General features: G+C 35.9%; 1 protein-coding gene across 5 annotated transcripts in view; it reads left to right on the plus strand.

Annotated features, from left to right (window-relative positions):
- Positions 1-18,259, plus strand: part of TMEM260 (transmembrane protein 260) — a 75,439-nt gene that overhangs the window by 15,920 nt on the left and 41,260 nt on the right. For 4 of the 5 annotated variants that reach the window (XM_032251159.1, XM_032251156.1, XM_032251157.1 and 1 more), the window contains exons 4-7: positions 7,647-7,824; positions 9,417-9,530; positions 13,240-13,419; positions 15,974-16,014. In XM_032251159.1, the coding sequence (XP_032107050.1) occupies positions 7,647-7,824; positions 9,417-9,530; positions 13,240-13,419; positions 15,974-16,014 (513 nt within the window). The remainder of the gene's footprint in view (positions 1-7,646; positions 7,825-9,416; positions 9,531-13,239; positions 13,420-15,973; positions 16,015-18,259) is intronic. The other variant, XM_032251158.1, reaches the window with a different exon arrangement.

Genomic DNA, 18,259 nt, shown 5'->3' on the forward strand with positions numbered 1-18,259 from the left:
AAAAAAAAATCAATGTAATAAATTTAAATGAATTCTTTAATGTTTCCCTTAATAACGTTTGTTAACAAGACACCATTTATATAATAGTAAAGGACAGCAATAATAAAGGACATGGTTCCTAAACAAAGCTTACTCCAAGACCAAAAGATCTTTTGTCTTAATTTTTTGCATTTAAAAAAAAAAATTTCATTCCAAATAATGGTGTAAGTAATTTTATCAAGCATTATTTTAAAATGTTTGTATTTGTATTGAGGTCTTTAGAAACCATTGCTATTTGGAGAGCATTAAAAACTAAAAATAAAGTATGTCTAAAATAATATATATGGGAAAAAATCAAGTAGTTTTTCTAGGGACACACACATATGTACATAAAGTGAGAGAGAGAGTGTGTGTGTGTGTGTGTGTGTATATATATAGAGAGAGATAAATTTTTAATTAAAAATATACCAATATGCTGACAGGTTATTTAATATTATCAGTGGTCCAAAAATTATTTTTTGACTTTGTAATACATTATATAGAGGATTTTAAGTTCTTCAAGTCTGGTTTCTTTATAGTGTTTTGATTAGGTTACAGTGAACAATTCATATTCCTCACAGTCATTTTTTTTTTGTAGAAATATAAAAGAATCTATTTCATACTCATTTAATGCATTTAATTTGATGAGAACCTAGAGAAGGGGCAAGTATCCTAGTCTTCATGAAAATATTTCAGGGAAAAGTTGCAAAAGGTGATGCTTATACTGAGTGTAAACAGTTAAGTGGGAGTTAGCCAAATGAAGGCAAAACAGTGTTCCACATACAGGTTAAGTGTTGCTAATCCAAAAATCCAAAATCCAGAATGCTCCAATGTGTGAAACTTTTTGAACACTACATGATGTTCAAAGAGAGTGCTCATTGGAGCATATCAGATTTCAGATTTTCTGATTAGAGATGTTCAACTGATATGTGTTCTTCAAATATTCCAAATTCTGAAAAAAAATCCAAAATTTGAAACACTTCTGGCCCCAGGCATTTCACCTAAGGGATCCTCAACCTGTGTAGAGAACCTCATTTGCAAAGAAACCACGAAGTGGAGAAACAGCTTTTAAGTATGGCGACTTGCAAGTCATTTAGTGTTGCTGAAACATAAAGCTTGATGTGTTATGTTAAAAGACAGCATCATGAAAGGCTTTTTATGTCATGTGATGAGGAGCTTGTATTATGTTTTATCATCAAAGGGGAGGTTGTTAAAGGGTTGGAGTCAGATAGGAGTGAGGTCAGATACGTTTTGGATCTCTTACGTCTTTGGCAATGGTGGGTATAGGACTGGAGGCAGATGGCTTACCATGTCGTTGGGTTGATTTGGGTCCGAGGTGAGGATAATAGCTAAAATGGGACGATGGTGTTATGGATGGAGAGAAGAGTAGCTTTAAAAATTACTAAGAAATAAAATTGGCAGGATGTGTTGTGTTCGACAGAGAGAGGGAAAAGAAGCTTTGATGATCACTATCAGGTCTCTTAAATTACCAGGCAGATAATGAAAGTCACTAAAAGAGTACAGGAGTAGGAAATCATTTTTAGAAAAGAGAATGAGAAACTAATTTTATACATGTTGACATTCAGGTTCTACGGGCCATCCAGTGTTGCACTGGCTTTGGGGTGTACCATAGTTGGTCGGAGATAATTTAAGTTCAACAGTACAGGAGAATGTGGTGCTGGGAACAGATCTGGTTTTTTCAGTTTGTGGTTAGCAGTTAAAATTAGGATAGTGGATAAAATTACTCTAGCCACTAACCAGCTTTAAAGAAATTAATGGAAAAAAGAGACATTCAAAAAAAACACAGAAGGAAGATCCAGGGCCATAAAAGAAACACCAGGGGATTGTGGTCCCAGACATCAACTCAGTAAAGTGTGTTTAGGGAGGGGAGTGATCATCAACAGGGATCAACACAGCAGAGAGGTTTAGAAAGCCTGTTGTCACTGGGGACCTCAGCAAGAACAATTTCAGTAGAAGGCTAGAGTGAGAACAGAAGTAGAGGCTGCAGATGTGGACATGTAAGGCTGATACTGAGCCTCACCCTTAATCTGAAATGTGTCTTCATGAAATCATCCCTGATGCCCACCGGCTTTGTGGTCATTTATTTCTGAAACGAAGCATGCTCAGGTGATGCATAGGAAATGTGACTTGAGCAATAAAATGAGACTGCTTTCTTACAGAATTAGTGAATTAACTCAAGACTTCCAAAGTCTTCAGAAAATCGTCATCCTAATCATTACTGGCATCATCCCTTGATGTGCTGATGTGTCAGTGCAAATCACAGATACAACATGCTGTGTCCTGATGTGGGGGTCACAGCAGCATGCATGTGAGGTCACAACACTGGGCCACAGACCTCTATTTCTACGTTGCACCCAGCCTGCAGACTGATCAATGCATGTGTACCAATCACTGCTAGACTTTCAGGACAAATAATTTGAAAAATCTTATGATTTTGAGAACAGCTTTTTTAAAACTGTTCCATCACTGGCTGCTTTCAACAGTAGAGTCTAATCTTGCTTAACTGGCCTGTTCCATCTGCTAACAATTTGATGTTCCCCTCCCCAACCTACTTTCAGTCCCTGGTATGACTTTAGCTTTCATTTTACTCATTTCACTGATGGCTCACACTGTCTGTGGTACAGTTGGCACCCACAGCCCTTTGCTCATCCTTCTTACGTCCTCCCTTAGCCCCCTACTGGCTTTACTTCCTCTTCTGTTCAATCTAGGCCCCATGATTCATTCCTTTAACTCTCCCTCTTCTCCTTCTGTCCTTTTTCCCTCCTGTCCCTCTGACCTAGTAAAGCCCCAAAGGATGGCTCCATCCAGCGTCTCCAGGATAAAATAATATTTATTATTATAATAAAGCCTGGCTCAGGCTGCTACAGACCTGTCCACAGCTGTGTGGACTGATGCTGCTGCTCCATCTCCCCCGTCTCTGTAGTCTTCAAACTCACCTGAGCATTAATTGCCACCTACATAACCTTGTATGTATCCCTCCTGAGCTTGTGGCATTTTTCCACAACAGATGTTTCAGATTATCTCAACTTCTTTTTTTTTTTTTTTTTTTGAGATGGAGTCATGCTCTGTTTCCCAGACTGGAATGCAGTGGTGCAATCTCGGCTCACTGCAACTTCTGCCTCCCTGGTTCAAGCGACTCTCCTGCCTCAGCCTCCCCAGTAGCTGGGATTACAGGTACCCGTTACCACACCCGGCTAATTTTTTGTATTTTTAGTAGAGACAGGGTTTCACTGTGTTAACCAGGATGGTCTCAGTCTCCTGACCTTGTGATCCACCTGCCTTGGCCTCCCAAAATGCTAGGATTACAGGCATGAGTCACTGCGTCTGGCCTGTCTCAACTTCTTAATCTACTAGTTTGTATATGTTACATGGCAAGTAACTGTTTATTGATTCTGAGTCTTAGCATAAAGTACCTTTTTTTTTTTTTTTTTTTTTAGCTTTTTATTTTTTTTTTTAACAGGGGAGTCTTAATACATATAGCTCTGATAAACTGACTCCTGATCTTCAGTCTATTTTTGTTGCTGCATAACTGGATAAGGAATGAAGGAAAAACAAAAACAAAAAAAACCCGATTTGGAAGACTTAGCTGAATCTGTCTTTGGAAATAGAATCTATTAAACATGTGTATGTTACTTGGACTAAAATACAATGTAAACCCGTATAAATGGTAGTTCAGTCATCTCAAATTTTTTGAAGAATGTTAGAATCTGTTGTTTAAATTGTCTATCATCCTGTTTACAAAAAATCTAAAGTCATTTAGGTCTTAAAAATTATTTGGATAATTTTTCTTCCAAAGTGAAGAGAGTTGATGATTAGGCAGATATGGTAGACAATTTGGTCAACGTTTAAATAAGCATTAAATAACCCACATATTAACTGTCATAAAGTAAACTTTTAATAAAGGCAGTGTGTTGAAATATGTGCATTTTAAGGAGCATTCAAAGTTTGACTTAGAAAATCCTATTGAAATCAAAGAAATTCATACGGGCTTACCCCATATAGATTATTGTATGAAAACGTGAATACTAAAACAGATGGGTCCTCCAGAATGTTTCACATTCTGTATATCCTATGTATGGACGTACACATGACTTTCTGCTCTTAGAGGCGTGCCTCCTCTCCTGTTTCACACAAGACTAGGAGAACATGAGCATTTTATTTTCAGAATTTCTTCTCACAGTTTCTTTGAAAATACTATGGGAAGTATACTAAAGAGGGAAGATGATGTGTTCCAGTCAGGGTTCTTGGTTGCAAACGGGTGACCCTGCCTGTGGTTGGCTGAGAAGAAACAGTAAAAGGAATTTGGGAAAAACTCTACAATTCAATAATGAAAAATAATCCAGTTTAAGAAATGAGCAAAGGATATGAATAGACATTTCTTCTAGGGAGATATACAAATGGCCAATAAACACAGAAGAGGATACTCAGCAGCATTAGCCATTTGGGAAATGCAAATCCAAACTTCAGTGAGATGCCACTTCACACCAACTAGGATGGCTAGAATTAAATAGCTAGATAGCGAGTGTTCACTGGGATGTGGAAAAATCAGACCCTCATATGCTGCTGTTGGGAAACAAGCAAATGCAAAGATCCACTACGCTTTTGTGTGCAATATCTACTGTAGACTTAGTTTGATTTTTGAGCAAGTTCATCTGATGCTAAAAAGGTTGAGATTTTAAATTTGATTTCCATTACTGGTTTTATAATAGTTACCTTGTCTTCTACTACTTTACTCAGCGGTCTCATATTATTTTTCTAATGCCGAGGAAAATCAGGTGAAGGAGTACATGAATTATTTATTGCAAAACCATCTTGACCTTAGTGGGGAGATGGAGAGAGAGGATTCAGATTATAGGCCTTGCCGATATGGGATTAGTCTTCAGTAAAATACTAATGTACCTAATTATAGTAATCTAAAGTAACTAGATACATGTTATTGAAGCCAAAAATTTTACCTTATATTCTTCAGTTTTTAAAACCTTATGAAATATTTGAAAGGGCAGTTAACATAGTTCATAATTCTAATGATTAATGTCAACAGTTCGAATGCTTTAGGATGCCTTCCTGAGTGAAAGAATGTGTTAAAAATCATTGTAGATTAGTGAAGGTTGAGTTTTCTTCCTGACGATTCATTTATATCAGAACTTTATTCTGCTTAGTTTCAGGTAACACATTTCTGCAGGAATACTGTAGAAGCGATGCTGTATTCTTTTCACTAGAATAGATTGGGAAGCATGTGATATTTGTCCTAATACTGATGCTGTTAATTTTGGTCATGTAGTTAAGATTGTGTCTGACAGTTTTCATTACTGTTAAGTTACCATTCTTCCCTTAGTAATTCGTCTATTTATAGGGAGGTGCCTTGAGACTATACATATTCTGTTACTCCAAAACCTTTACCCACTAGTTTTGGTATTCACTGATAATTATTAAGATGGCTGCCAAATGGTGATTTCTAATTCAGTCATTTTTTCTACAGTTATTAGTTGATTTTCTATGGAAAGGCCAATAATATTCTCTTCTCACCTATTTATGTACCTCAGTACATGCATAGATTTTTGTGTATTCAGGGAGTTAGAAGTTATTACTATAATTATTTCTGATGCTTAAATTATCCCAGATTTGGCCAGTGGGAGCCTTTTTAAGTTGACTCCTGTGTCCTTCTGTCATGCCCCCATCATTCTTTGAGCACTTCTTTACTTTCCAGTGCAAGCTGTTTCGGACTAATATTGTGCTAGAGCTACCCCAGCTCTAGAATTGGCCATTTCTCCAAGGATGCTTATTTCGATTTTAAGTAGAGGAAGGAATCTTGTATCTTATGCTGACTTTCAAAATAATATTGACATATGAAACACAGAAGTTCCTTTAGAAATGTTAGAAATATTTTAATTTGTTCTCTCGTTCACTAAGTTTCCTTCAGATGCATAGGACTAGATATTTCCAATATAAATGAAGTTTAACTGCAATTCACATTTCAAAAGCAATGTTAAATTAATTGTTACAGACAATTAAATACTATGAATTTACAGAATGGGCTAAAAACCTAGGAATTGAAGAAACATTTGAGAAAGAAGTAGGATTTAAATAAATAGAAGGGAGGACATTAGATTCAGTGCTACAGAATGAGCAAAGGTATAGTGCTAGGCGTAAGGCGTGTCTTAGGAGGAAATTCTGATAAGCCTGACTAATTGGTGGAGAGAATAATGTTGATCAATAATGAATGAGTGGAATCCAGCTTATTGGAAGCCTAGATTCCAGGCTGGCTGATTTAGAACTTATCCTTCAAAGCAGCACAGAGTCCTTAAGTTTTTGGGCTGGGTAGTCATAAAGAGTATGTTTTAGGAAACTTGATATGATGTTATATTGCAGAATAGATTGAAAAACAGAAGACAAATTAGGGAACTCATAAAATAAGTCGAAGGCAGTAAAAGTACAAATAGAAAGGAGTGAGTAGATAGGAAATTAATTTGAAAGGAAGAAATAGCTATGTGTTGAATTAGGATCACTGGGAGAATGGGAAACTGAAAGAAACAGGAAACTGCTGATTTTTGTAAGAGAAAGAAAAGAGAAATAAGTTGCAAACAAACTCAAAAGAAAAAAGAGGTTTGCTGATACTGAGATTTTTATTTAATCATTTTAAAATAGTGATTGATTAAAAGCTGTAGAACTACTCTGCAACTTCTTATACAAAAGAATATAGTTGAAAATTAATGATTTGGAGCTATAGAAATTGTTAGACACAGTAATGCTTGTTGAATTTTATAACACTGTTAGAAATAGGCATTTCACAATAGCTATCATTTTCAGTTTTAGATTTATAAGGAAATGGAAAGTTGTTTTGGTTTGATATGTGCTAGTAAATTCAGCCACACTACCAGTCTCAAATCAAGTCTCTGAACTGAGATCCAGATCCCTGATTGTTTTGAAGGTACGGGGCTTGTTGGCATTAATGGATGAGAAATTTGTTTCTAAGTGATTCTTCTGGTGTTATTGGAATTCACATTTCTATCTTCTTCTTTAGGAAAAAAATTAGTTTGAACTTCAGCTTTGTCTAAAGAAAAAAACGCAAACTAAGAACTGCACTGTATAGGATATTAAAATCAAATCTTGTGGTCAAGACATTCTTTGCCATGTGCTAAGAGATGAAAATAGAAAGTATCTAGGTTCAAACATTCTACCTGAAGTGAGAATGCATTTTTCTGAATAAATATTTTTTCATTTCATTAATTTTTGCAATCAAACATTTAGGTCTTAACTGAAGCATCCTTCTTCATGGGTAGAGCAATAAAATGACACAGGTTTGTTCTCTCTCTAGCTGCTGTGTCTTCAGGTTTTCTGAACTGGCGTGAATCCTAGCAGTTACATCTGAGGACTGAACCTCATTCTAGCTATAGGTTTGTTTATTTGTTCATTAATAGGTTAACATATGAACTTCCTGATTAAAATCCGTTGAAAGAAATTATTATATGTGGTAATGTATCAACCATATAATGTGTTGGAATAGTGCTGGGTGACTGTCATAATTTGCTTGGTACAGTTTACAAAAAGGAAAATAAAGTTAGTTCTTTTTGTTGGGAAAGAAGATTTCATGTTATCTGTGTTTGCAGACTTTCTGGCTCATCTGCTGGAGGAATCCTTGCTGCGGGGGTGTTTTCATTTTCTCGTCTAACATGGCAGTGGTCCATTGCAGCAGAGGTTTTTAGCTTAAACAATCTGTTTGTGGGGCTGCTTATGGCTCTTACTGTACATTTTGAGGAAGCAGCAACTGCAAAGGAGAGATCAAAGGTAACCTATTTTGATCAAAGTGAAATCAGTTTTTGTTTTAATTTTTAGACAGATGTGTTTCTTTTTAATGTTGGCTTAAATACCATTTTTCTGTTCTGATTACTGTCAGGATAATCTAGCATGTTGAGAGAGAAAATGATCTCAGTCTTTTTCATTATGGATGGAACCACGACGACCCTTATAAAAACATGGTGCTTTTTTTTCTCTCAGAGTTGAGAAGGTTTTTGGAGAATGAGAGGATTATGAATGCCCTTGTGTGTCCCATGGGAAAGAAAGGCTTGTTGGTTAATTCAGCATCATTTGTTGATGTTATCAGAAGTTGCCAAACTCTGGACTGGCTCCCTTAAATTATAGTATATTGACTCACTCCTTAATTGCCAAAAAAGATCAAATTTGTAGTTTACTTACCTAAAAGAAGAGTATCAAATGTAAAACATGAAGTAGTTCAGATGAGATTACAATGAATTTTAAGGTAAACGCTATCATCAAAATCACTTGACATGTGAAAGAACACTATCTTCTAAAAACTTGGAATCTACACATTGGGAAATGCCAAATCATCTTAGTATAGGCAGCCTTGTGTTGTTCAAGAGTGTAGAAACAAAAGAACATCATGGTTTATGTGTGGTTTCCTGTGATGCTATTAGAGGGTTTTTTGGGCTTAAAAAATGTCTGATTATCCTAAAAAATTATTCAGTACACCTTTTAAAGAGTGAGAAGGCACATTATCAGGTTCAGGTGTAGGGACAGCTGCAAGGGGGTTTTGTAGTAGGGGAAAGAAATCAGGCTCAACTCAAAATACAAGGAAAAGTGGGAATTTATAGCCAAGGAGCCAGGGTGGAAGTCAGTGGATAGAAAATTACTGAGAGGAAACATCAGGGGTAAAGGGGGATTCTAGCTAAACCAATTTAACTGAATTCTGGCTGAAAGCAGGCCAGAGCGATCAGACATCACTTAGGGAATGGTAGTGGATGAAGAACTTAATCAGATACTGAGGATGAGAGTTCTAGTGAAACTGACTTGGCAGGATTCATGCTAAAATTGGACGATGCATAGATGAGCATGGAACCCCAAAAGTCAAGGCTCAGTTGGGAGAAGTTCAGAGGAGCCTGACTTGAATTTGGCCAAGGAGAGAATCTTTGTCGATTATGAAACTAACGCACATTCAAAAAACTCAAAAACATCACACAGAGATAACCAGGTTTCTAAATAAAAGAAGTTATATTTGTTTAATAGGAGAAAAAACAATTGCTGAATTTCAATTTAGATTTTACTTCAATAAGCATTACACAATATCCTGTTACTATAACAACTTACCTGTTTGTCATACAGGATTTTCTAAAAGCTGGTTTGAAAACAGTTATTTAAGGTGAAACTGCAATTATTTGACAAACATGGAAACTATTAACAAAAATAATAGTGATAAATATTAGGGACTATTAAAGGTATAACTACTTGTGTCTTAGAGGTTGATTTTTAACCTAACTTATGAGACAAATGCTTGGTTTTAATATAAAAATGGCTTTTTATTATTGTTCTTAGAGTTTTAGGTGAATTTTTTACTTAATTTTTTTTTTTTAATTTATTTTCAGATAACTAAAATTGGTGCTTTCTGCTGTGGCCTCAGCTTATGTAACCAGCACACAATAATCCTCTATGTTTTGTGTATAATACCTTGGATTCTCTTTCGACTTTTAAAAAAGAAGGTAGGTTTTTGAATTTTGAAAAATAAAAATGTACAATATTTTACTTAGGTCTAATATAACATTTTTGTTATAAGAAAATTTCAGGCTTTAATTTTTCTTAGGTTTCATGTAAAGCATAAACAACCTTAGGGCCTAACAATATTGACTGAAAAAAATAGGATTTCCAGAAATTATGCAGTATTGATTGCAGTGGCATCTGGCATGTTCCATAATTTTGTGACTGATTCTGAATAGCACCTCAATGAAAGAAGGCTGAAAGGACTTAAAGCAACAATATCAAATTTTCTTATTGTTTTACACATTCTAAGACACAGAGTGGTGTGCCATCATACTTACTCATTTAGCTGTGTGCGGAGTCCCGGCCCTGTGCCATTTGCTTGTTCCAGGTGCTGAAGAGTCAGCTCTCAACAAAACAGACATCACTGCTATTGTGAACGAAATAATAAAATCTCTGCTAAATAACAGTGCTGTTTTCTCAAAACGGATTCCCTAGACTTAAAACTGATTTATTGTTATTTCTTCTTTCTCTGAAAGAAAAAATCAAATATAAAGCAACATAGGAAAATGACTTCATTAGGCATTGAGAGATTTAGCACCCAGAGGCTAAAATAGTCTATATACAAAGCCAGTGCTAGAGTCTTTTTACTATATTGTTTGTTTGTGTACAGACTCAGCTTTATTTATCCTTTTATTATTTGTTCATTATACCTGGCTATATTCAGAATTAGAAAACACATAAATAAAATTGTTATCTAGAAATGAGAAATAATTATACCAAAGCTTTAGATAACTATATTTACTATACTTGAACACATTTTGCTTCTTAGCTTCTTAACAGCAAACCAAAAAGGGTAACCTGGAGGTTATAAAAGTTTTATGATGTGATTAAAAAGTAAGTAAAAGGGGCCAGGTGCAGTAGCTCACGCCTATAATCTCAGCATTTTGGGAGGCCCAGGTAGGTGGATTGCCTGAGCTCAGGAGTTCAAGACGAACTTGGCAACACAGTGAAACCTTATCTCTACTAAAAATACAAAACAATTAGCCGGCGTGGTGGCATGCACCCATAGTCTCACTTAGGAGACTGAGACAGGAGAATTGCTTGAACCCAGGAGGCAGAGGTTGCAGTGAGCCAAGATCCAATCACAGCACTGCACTCCATTCCGGGCAACAGAGCAAGACTGTCTCAAAAAAAAAAAAAAAAAAAAAAATTAAAAAAAAGAAAGAAAAGGCAAGTAAAAGGGAAACATAGCAGTTGACAGGAAATTACTTTTCCTTGGCACTGAATTTTGTGAAGTCAATCATGTAAGTCCTTATATAATGCTTATTAAACAGCATAACAGGCAGTGTCTTTAACAGTGTATACAGCAAATTCTTTATATGGCCTTTTAGTATATAAACCCTTAATTAAAAATGGAGATATGAAATATAACTCAGTGAAGTTTTCCTATGGAATATGAGAAGGAGGCCCAAATATATCTCTTGTGAGTCAGTGGGATGGATGGATACATCTTCCTCTAGTATCAGACATCTTACCCAGGCTTCTGACCTGAACAACATTGGAGGGATGCATTCTCAGCTCATATCTCATGTTCGTTGATTGAAAGGAGAGGCATATACTTTGTGTAAAACACGGAGGATTCAGAGTTGATAATTTTGGATCCTGGACTAAGGGCATATTTTCCCTGTACTGAGGTGAGCTACCAGACAGTGCTGAAATTTTGAGACCTGTGACTGCTTATTTCCCATTAGTTAAAAAGCAGAGGCTAGAAAATAAGGCCTACCAATGAAGTAACAGGGTAGTTGGATTTCACTGTGAGGTGATGTGAGACAGAGCACAAAGTCCTGAGTCAAGTTGGTTTCAACCCTGGATGTTTACTTACCTGAGAAGCTTTTAAAAAGTCTGTGTTTGGGCGGCGTGCAGTGGCTCACACTGGTAATCCCAGCACTTTGGGAGGCGGAGGCGGGCGGATCACGAGGTCAGGAGTTCAAGGCCAGCGGACCAACATGGTGAAACCCCATCCCTACTAAAAATACAAAAATTGGCTGGCCGTGGTGTCAGGCACCTGTAATCCCAGCTACTCAGGAGTCTGAGGCAGGAGAATCGCCTGAACCCAGGGAGCGGAGGTTGCATTGAGCCGAGATCATGCCATTGCACTGCAGCCTGGGCGACAGAGCGAGACTCCATCTCAAAAAAAAAAAAAAAAAAAAAAAAAAAAAGTTAGTTTGTGTTTGTGTGTATTTATACATAGATGTACATATGTATATAGTAATGTAGGTATATACGTATATATGTATCTGTATGCACATACATACATAGGTGTATATATATACACATATTTATGCTAAAACTTGATTCTACCCCAAAAAATTCTGATATAAATGATCTGGGGTTAGGCCCAGACATCAGTATTTTTAAGAAGCTCCCAGGTGATTTTAATGTGCAATCAGGACTGTGAACTACTTATTCCCCAACTGTCTGCAATAGCTCTCATGTCATTGTCTCCCTTTTTATTTCTCACACAAAAGGAAAATTCTGCAGCAACTGCATCTTACCATTCTAAATTCAACTTTATAATATGCAGAAACTGCAAAAGTAAGCATGTACTTTCTTTAAAACCACTTTTAAGAATAGCAAAGGCATGTTGTGAGATTATTTCTCACACTCCTTTCATGCCATCATTTTGTATGCATCTCATTACTGCTATAGAAATCTCAAATGAAATCAGTACTATAATAAAACACTTCATTTTCAATTAAGAATGTTTATTTGAAAATGCTAATATAAATCAACTGTTTGTTCTACTTCTGGTGAGTGTGAACCTTGATTCTTGTATTCATTCTCCCATATGGATTTCTCTTTTTTGTAAAGGAAAAATTGGCAATTTCCAAATATGATATTTGTAGGAGACCATCTTTTCCAGTTAACTAGCTAGTATTTGAATCTTGCTCTAACATGCAAGAATTGATTGAATATACCAGAATTCGTATTATTTTGGATTTAATCTTTATAAAACATTGTCGATATTGTCCTTTGTTTAAGAAAAGTATTATACAAATGAGAAATACATTTTCCTAAATACGGTATATGAAGCAGCATTGTTAAATATAACAAGTAATTTTCTTTAATAGACCATCCTGTATGTAAATTGAAGGGAAAAAAAGCATTTGGTTGAGCTTGGAGTATATATAAAAGCTAGTTTCATTTATGCCAAACATTTCTGTGAAATGTTCAAAATCATTGTTGAAAGAATAGTCAACGCATAATGATAATAATATATATAGTTGAAGTCTACTCCTAATGATGATGATGAAGTGAATTGGTCTTAGAATAGTATTTTGGGCATATTCAAAATCAGCCAAACAGCACATAGTCACTTCCAAGCAGGTTATCTTAGCTGTGCAATGCTGCTTGTCATGACATGGTTTTAAATGTAAGTGATGCAATAAACATGATACTCATGAGCCTTTGCTAATATTATTTGCTTCACTCAGCTTTCACCTGCCATGCAAAGGAGTTCAGGCTGATGCAATTTTCTAGTAATCCATAGTAATCAGAAGGTTTAACATAGTATTCTGTGGTAACTTAATATAAATTGGGAGATCAGCTCTGAGTAAACATATTTGATGTTTTCCTTGATATGTTCTTGAAGTTCCAGGATGAATCTACTAAAATAAACATTGTTATACCACCCAATGTGCTCTGATGCAGGAACTCTCCCTGGGCTCTTTGTTGAAGTTGAGCCTGTATTTCTCTGCTGGTTTGCTGCCCTATGTCCACCTTCCCATCTCATCTTACCTTAATCATGCCCGGTGGACCTGGGGAGACCAGACAACACTGCAAGGATTTTTGACACATTTTCTCAGGGAAGAATATGGAACCTTCAGCCTGGTAAATTCATATTTAAAGCCCTTCTAAGGAAACAAGTAGCAAAACTTTGGTGCTCTGCCTGGGCCTTGATTGCAAAAACAATATTTATCAATGACAGTGGATCGAATTTTTATTTTGGTTATTTATATAACAAACTTGCCCCTCGGAATATGACCTTTGATGTAAGTTAGAGGAAAGTCAGAATCACTTAATTTGACATCATATAGTTTTATATCCTGAATATATTTTTTAGGATAGCAATCATTAAAAAGTCTTCCACCTACATTTGAAGCATTTCAGTCTTGTTAGCAGTGAGTCGCTATGGGCACTTGATCTGTGAATAAAACTATCTGGAAAAGATTGAAGGAAAAAAAAAATCCTCAAATTTTAAAATTTACTTTGACCAAACCACTTCTTCTTCTTCTTCTTTTTCTTTTTTTTTACATATTTGATGAACAGTGTTTATGTTAGTATCTAGTTATTAAAACTGAAGACATATCTGTCAATGCCTCATAAGAGACAAGTTCACTAAATGGAAACAGTGTGCTCCAAAGAAGTGCAAAAGGCCTTGCTTTTCTTAAGACATGTTAGGGGAACACATGAAATGTAGTCACAGTAAAGCTTATCTGAAAAATGAAAGGATAAGCAGGTTTTTTATTTTCATGTAGACAGTTATATCACGTTTTTCTTTCTTGGTTTGTACTTTTGTGTCCTGTTTAAGAAAGCAAATGTCAGAAGAGTACATAGCATATAATACCACTTACACAAAACTCTAAACCATGCAAAAACTAAACAATCTATTGATCAAGGTACATACAAAAGTGGTAGGACCATATATTTATAAAAAAGAGGGAAATAACACCAAATTCAAGGTAGTAGTTACTACTGTGGGATGAGGAAAAAGTCTTTGAGGGCTTTGTGAGATACCTTGTGATATTGATGAGGTTTTGTTTCTTAAATGAATGATGGATCTATGGATTTTTTAAAAAGCACTTTAAGCCTTAGATATGTATTCTATGTTTTTTATATGTAGAAATTTTCACATGAAATAGATTAATAAAAAGGAAAATTATTAATTATTTTGACTTAGAGAATTTGATACTTTACATTTATACTCTGCTTTACTTATGTTGGTTATTTCATAAAAATATTGTCTGAGGACCATTCTAGATTTGAAATTTATATTATTCATACATAATTGTGAAATTGTAGATGAAGAAGTTGTAATGAATTTTAATCGAAGTGCTATAAAGAGCTTAAGAAAAGTCTATAATGGAAGTATAAAAAGGTTATTAATTTATTAACATGTTAATCATTTTTGCTGGAATAGTTTAACTGATTTCTAGCCAATTGTTGTTTGTTTTTTTTTGAGAGAGTCTTGCTCTATCACCCAGGCGGGAGTGCAGTGGCGCGATCTTGGCTCACTGCAACGTCCACCTTTTGGGTTCAAGTGATTCTCCTGCCTCAGCCTCCCGAGTAGCTGGGATTACAGGTGCGCACCACCATGCTCTGCCTTTGTTTTGTGTTTTTAGTGGAGATAGGGTTTCACCATGCTGGCCAGGCTGGTCTTGAACTCCTGACCTCATGATCCAACCACCTTGGCTTCCCAAAGTGCTGGGATTACAGGCGTGAGCCACCGTGCCCGGCCTGCCAATTATTATTTCTGAAATTCTTCCTAAAGGATGTCCCAATTAGTTTTCACTGACTTCTTTAAAAATTCAGTAAGACTCTGATTAAAGACTTTGAGAGAAGAGAAATGTTGCATTGTACATTTAAAACCTGTATCTTTTAAACATACAGCCAAAAAGCATATGAAAAAGTGCTAAATATCACTAATCATTAGAGAAATGAAAATCAAAACCGCAATGCAGTACCGTCTCACACAAGTCAGAATGGCTTTTATTATATGAAAAAGTCAAGAAACATGCTGGTGAGGTTTCAGAAAAAAGAATACTACTACACTGCTGGTGGGAATGTAAATTAGTTCAGCCACTGTGGAAAATAATGCAGCAATTTCTGAAAGAACTTGAAACAGAATTACCATTCAACCCAGCAATCCCATTATTGGCTGTATACCCAAAGGGATATAAATTGTTCTGCTCTGAAGATACATACACATGTATCTTCATCACAACACTATTCACAATAACAGAGACCTAAAATCAACCTAAATGCCTATCAATAGTAGACGGGATTTTTTAAAATGTGGTACAAAAACACCATGGAATACTACACAACTGTAAAAAAGAATGAGTTTATGTCCTAGCAAAGTAATGCAGAAACAGAAAACCAAATACCACATGTTGTAATTTGTAAGTGGGAGCTAAACATTAAGTACACGTGGATACGTGTACTTGAGGGCAGAGGGTAGGAGGAGGGAGCGGATCAAGAAAATAATTGGGTACTATGCTTATTACCTGGGTGATGAAATAATCTGTACACCAAACCCCCTTGACATGCAATTTAACCGTATAACAAACCCGCACAGGTATGTTTTAAGATTGGTAAAGTACAGTAGCCTAATAAAGTTTCAGTTTAATGCTTGTGCAAATAAACATTTGTCTTTTGTGTTTAGGCCAAATCTGAAGTAGGATCCAGTATGTCTGAAATACTGCTGTGAGTATGAAATATTTGAAACTCTTTTAAAATGAATTCTCTGTTCCTTTAAGTGATTTTAGGGATTTCTGAGTTTATCTCTTTGTAGCAAAGTACGTCTGAGCAGTAGTTTTTCCCTCTGCAGTTAACAGTTGTTGGTATTTGCAGTTGCCCCTCAGTGTCCATGGAGCACTGGTTACAGGACCTCCTGAGGATATAAGGGCCATGGGTACTCACGTCCTGATACAAAATGAGATAATATTTGCATACAACCTATGTACATCTGCTTGTATACTTTAAATCTTCTCTAGATTATCATACCTAGTACAGTGTAAATGCTATGCAAATAGTTGTTATGCTGTATTGTTTAGGAAATAATGACAAGAAAAAGCATCTGGGAGTGGGGGCGGGAGGAGAGGAAAAAAAAAAAAAGCATATGTGTATGTTTGTAAAGACAGTTCTTTTCCCCAAATATTTTTGACTTAAGGTCGGTTGAATCCACGGAGGCAGACCCATGGATACAGGGGGCCAACTGTACCGTCAAATATTTTTAGCACCTCCTTCAGTAAGAGCTTAAAATAAGCAATAAACACAACAGTGAATGAGAATATTAGGGTACTATATAGAGCATTTGTAGAACTAAAATGTTTTTAACCTTCAATTGGATATAAAATTACCCAGTCAGTGTAGTATTGTTTTATAAATAACGTATTGTCTGTTCTGGCTTTTACATTGTCTTTATTTTATGTACATTTTATAACATTGTATTCAGCACAATTTGAACAATTATTTTCTTGTTATTTTGGTTTTTAATTCTTCAGAGCTTAATTTATGTAATGTCTCCTATGACTTCTTTAGGCTATCCTTGCCATAAGCTCTATCTTTGACTTACATATTTTTAACATCCAACCTTATTAGAGCTGGCTTAAGCAAATATATTTCCATCTATATTATTCAGTAGTGTTCTTTGAAAAGTGGGTTAATATTTGCTTTAAAACCTACAGATTAAGACAAGTGGAAAGATATCCATACCAACTTGATACAAAATTTTGGAAGAAAATAGGTTTCTATAACACTAAAGTGATGTCCTAACTAATTACTAATTTGGAACTCTTGGGGCTGTTTGAAAAAAAACTATGAGGAGAATATTTCAACTTTATATGTGAGGCAGTTCATGAGTTCCCACGATTTTGGTGTAATTTACTTACTAGCTTGCTTTCTTCCAGCAATCCTTCCTTCCTTTCTTTTTAAACAACTTCTTTTTTCTACTTCCAAAAAAGGTACATAATCTTTATAGAAAATACAGGTAAGCAAAATTAAGAAAGTAAAAACTACCTATAAATCCAACATGTAGAGATAACCACTATTATTAATCTGTTAATACTTTAGACTATATTTTTCTAATATTTTTAGGATTTTTGTTTATTTTTAAAAGTAGGATCACAGTAAACCTACTGTTTTATTGGCCTGCTGTTTTTCACTTTACATCATATCTTGAAAATATCTCCCTGCCATCAGCTACTTTCACATAACCTTTTGATGGTTCTCACCATTGATTTTAAATATTTCGTTTTACGTGTGAGACTTTTGTGGCTTTCTCCTTTTAGTTGGGGGAATGGAACAGGAAGCTCAGTTTTCTTTTCAGAAATAAAGACGGCTCTGGGTACAGTGGCTCATGCCTGTAATCCTAGCACTTTGGGAAGCCAAAGTGGGAGGATCGCTTGAGCCCAGGAGTTTGAAACCAGCCTGGGCAACTTAGTGAGACCTTGTCTCTGCAAAAAACTTTTTCTTTTTTGAGAAAGAGTCTTGCTGTGTCACCCAGGCTGGAGTACAGTGGTACGATCTCTGCTCATTGCAACCTCTGCCTCCTGGGTTCAAGTGATCCTCCCACCTGAGCCAGCTGAGTATCTGGGATTACAGGTTCGTGCCACCACACCCAGCTAATTTTTGTTATTTTTAGTAGAGACAGGGTCTCGCCATGTTGGCCATGCTGGTCTCAAACTCCTGACCTCAAATCATCCACCTGCCTCAGCCTCCCAAAAAGCTGGGATTACAGGAGTGAGCTACCACACCCAGCCTACAAAACATTTTTTTTTTTTAAATTAGCCAGGCATGGTGGCATGAGCCTGTAGTTACTCCAGGGGCTGAAGTGAGAGGATCACTTGAGCCCAGTAGGTTGAGTCTCCAATGAGCCATCATCATGCCACTGTACACCAGCCTGAGTGACACAGTGAGACGCTGTCTCAAAAAATAAATAAATGAAATA

This window comes from Sapajus apella, unplaced genomic scaffold (assembly GCF_009761245.1).
Source record: "Sapajus apella isolate SASKATOON/1434 unplaced genomic scaffold, GSC_monkey_1.0 scaffold74, whole genome shotgun sequence".
NCBI classification, from domain to species: Eukaryota; Metazoa; Chordata; class Mammalia; order Primates; family Cebidae; genus Sapajus; species Sapajus apella.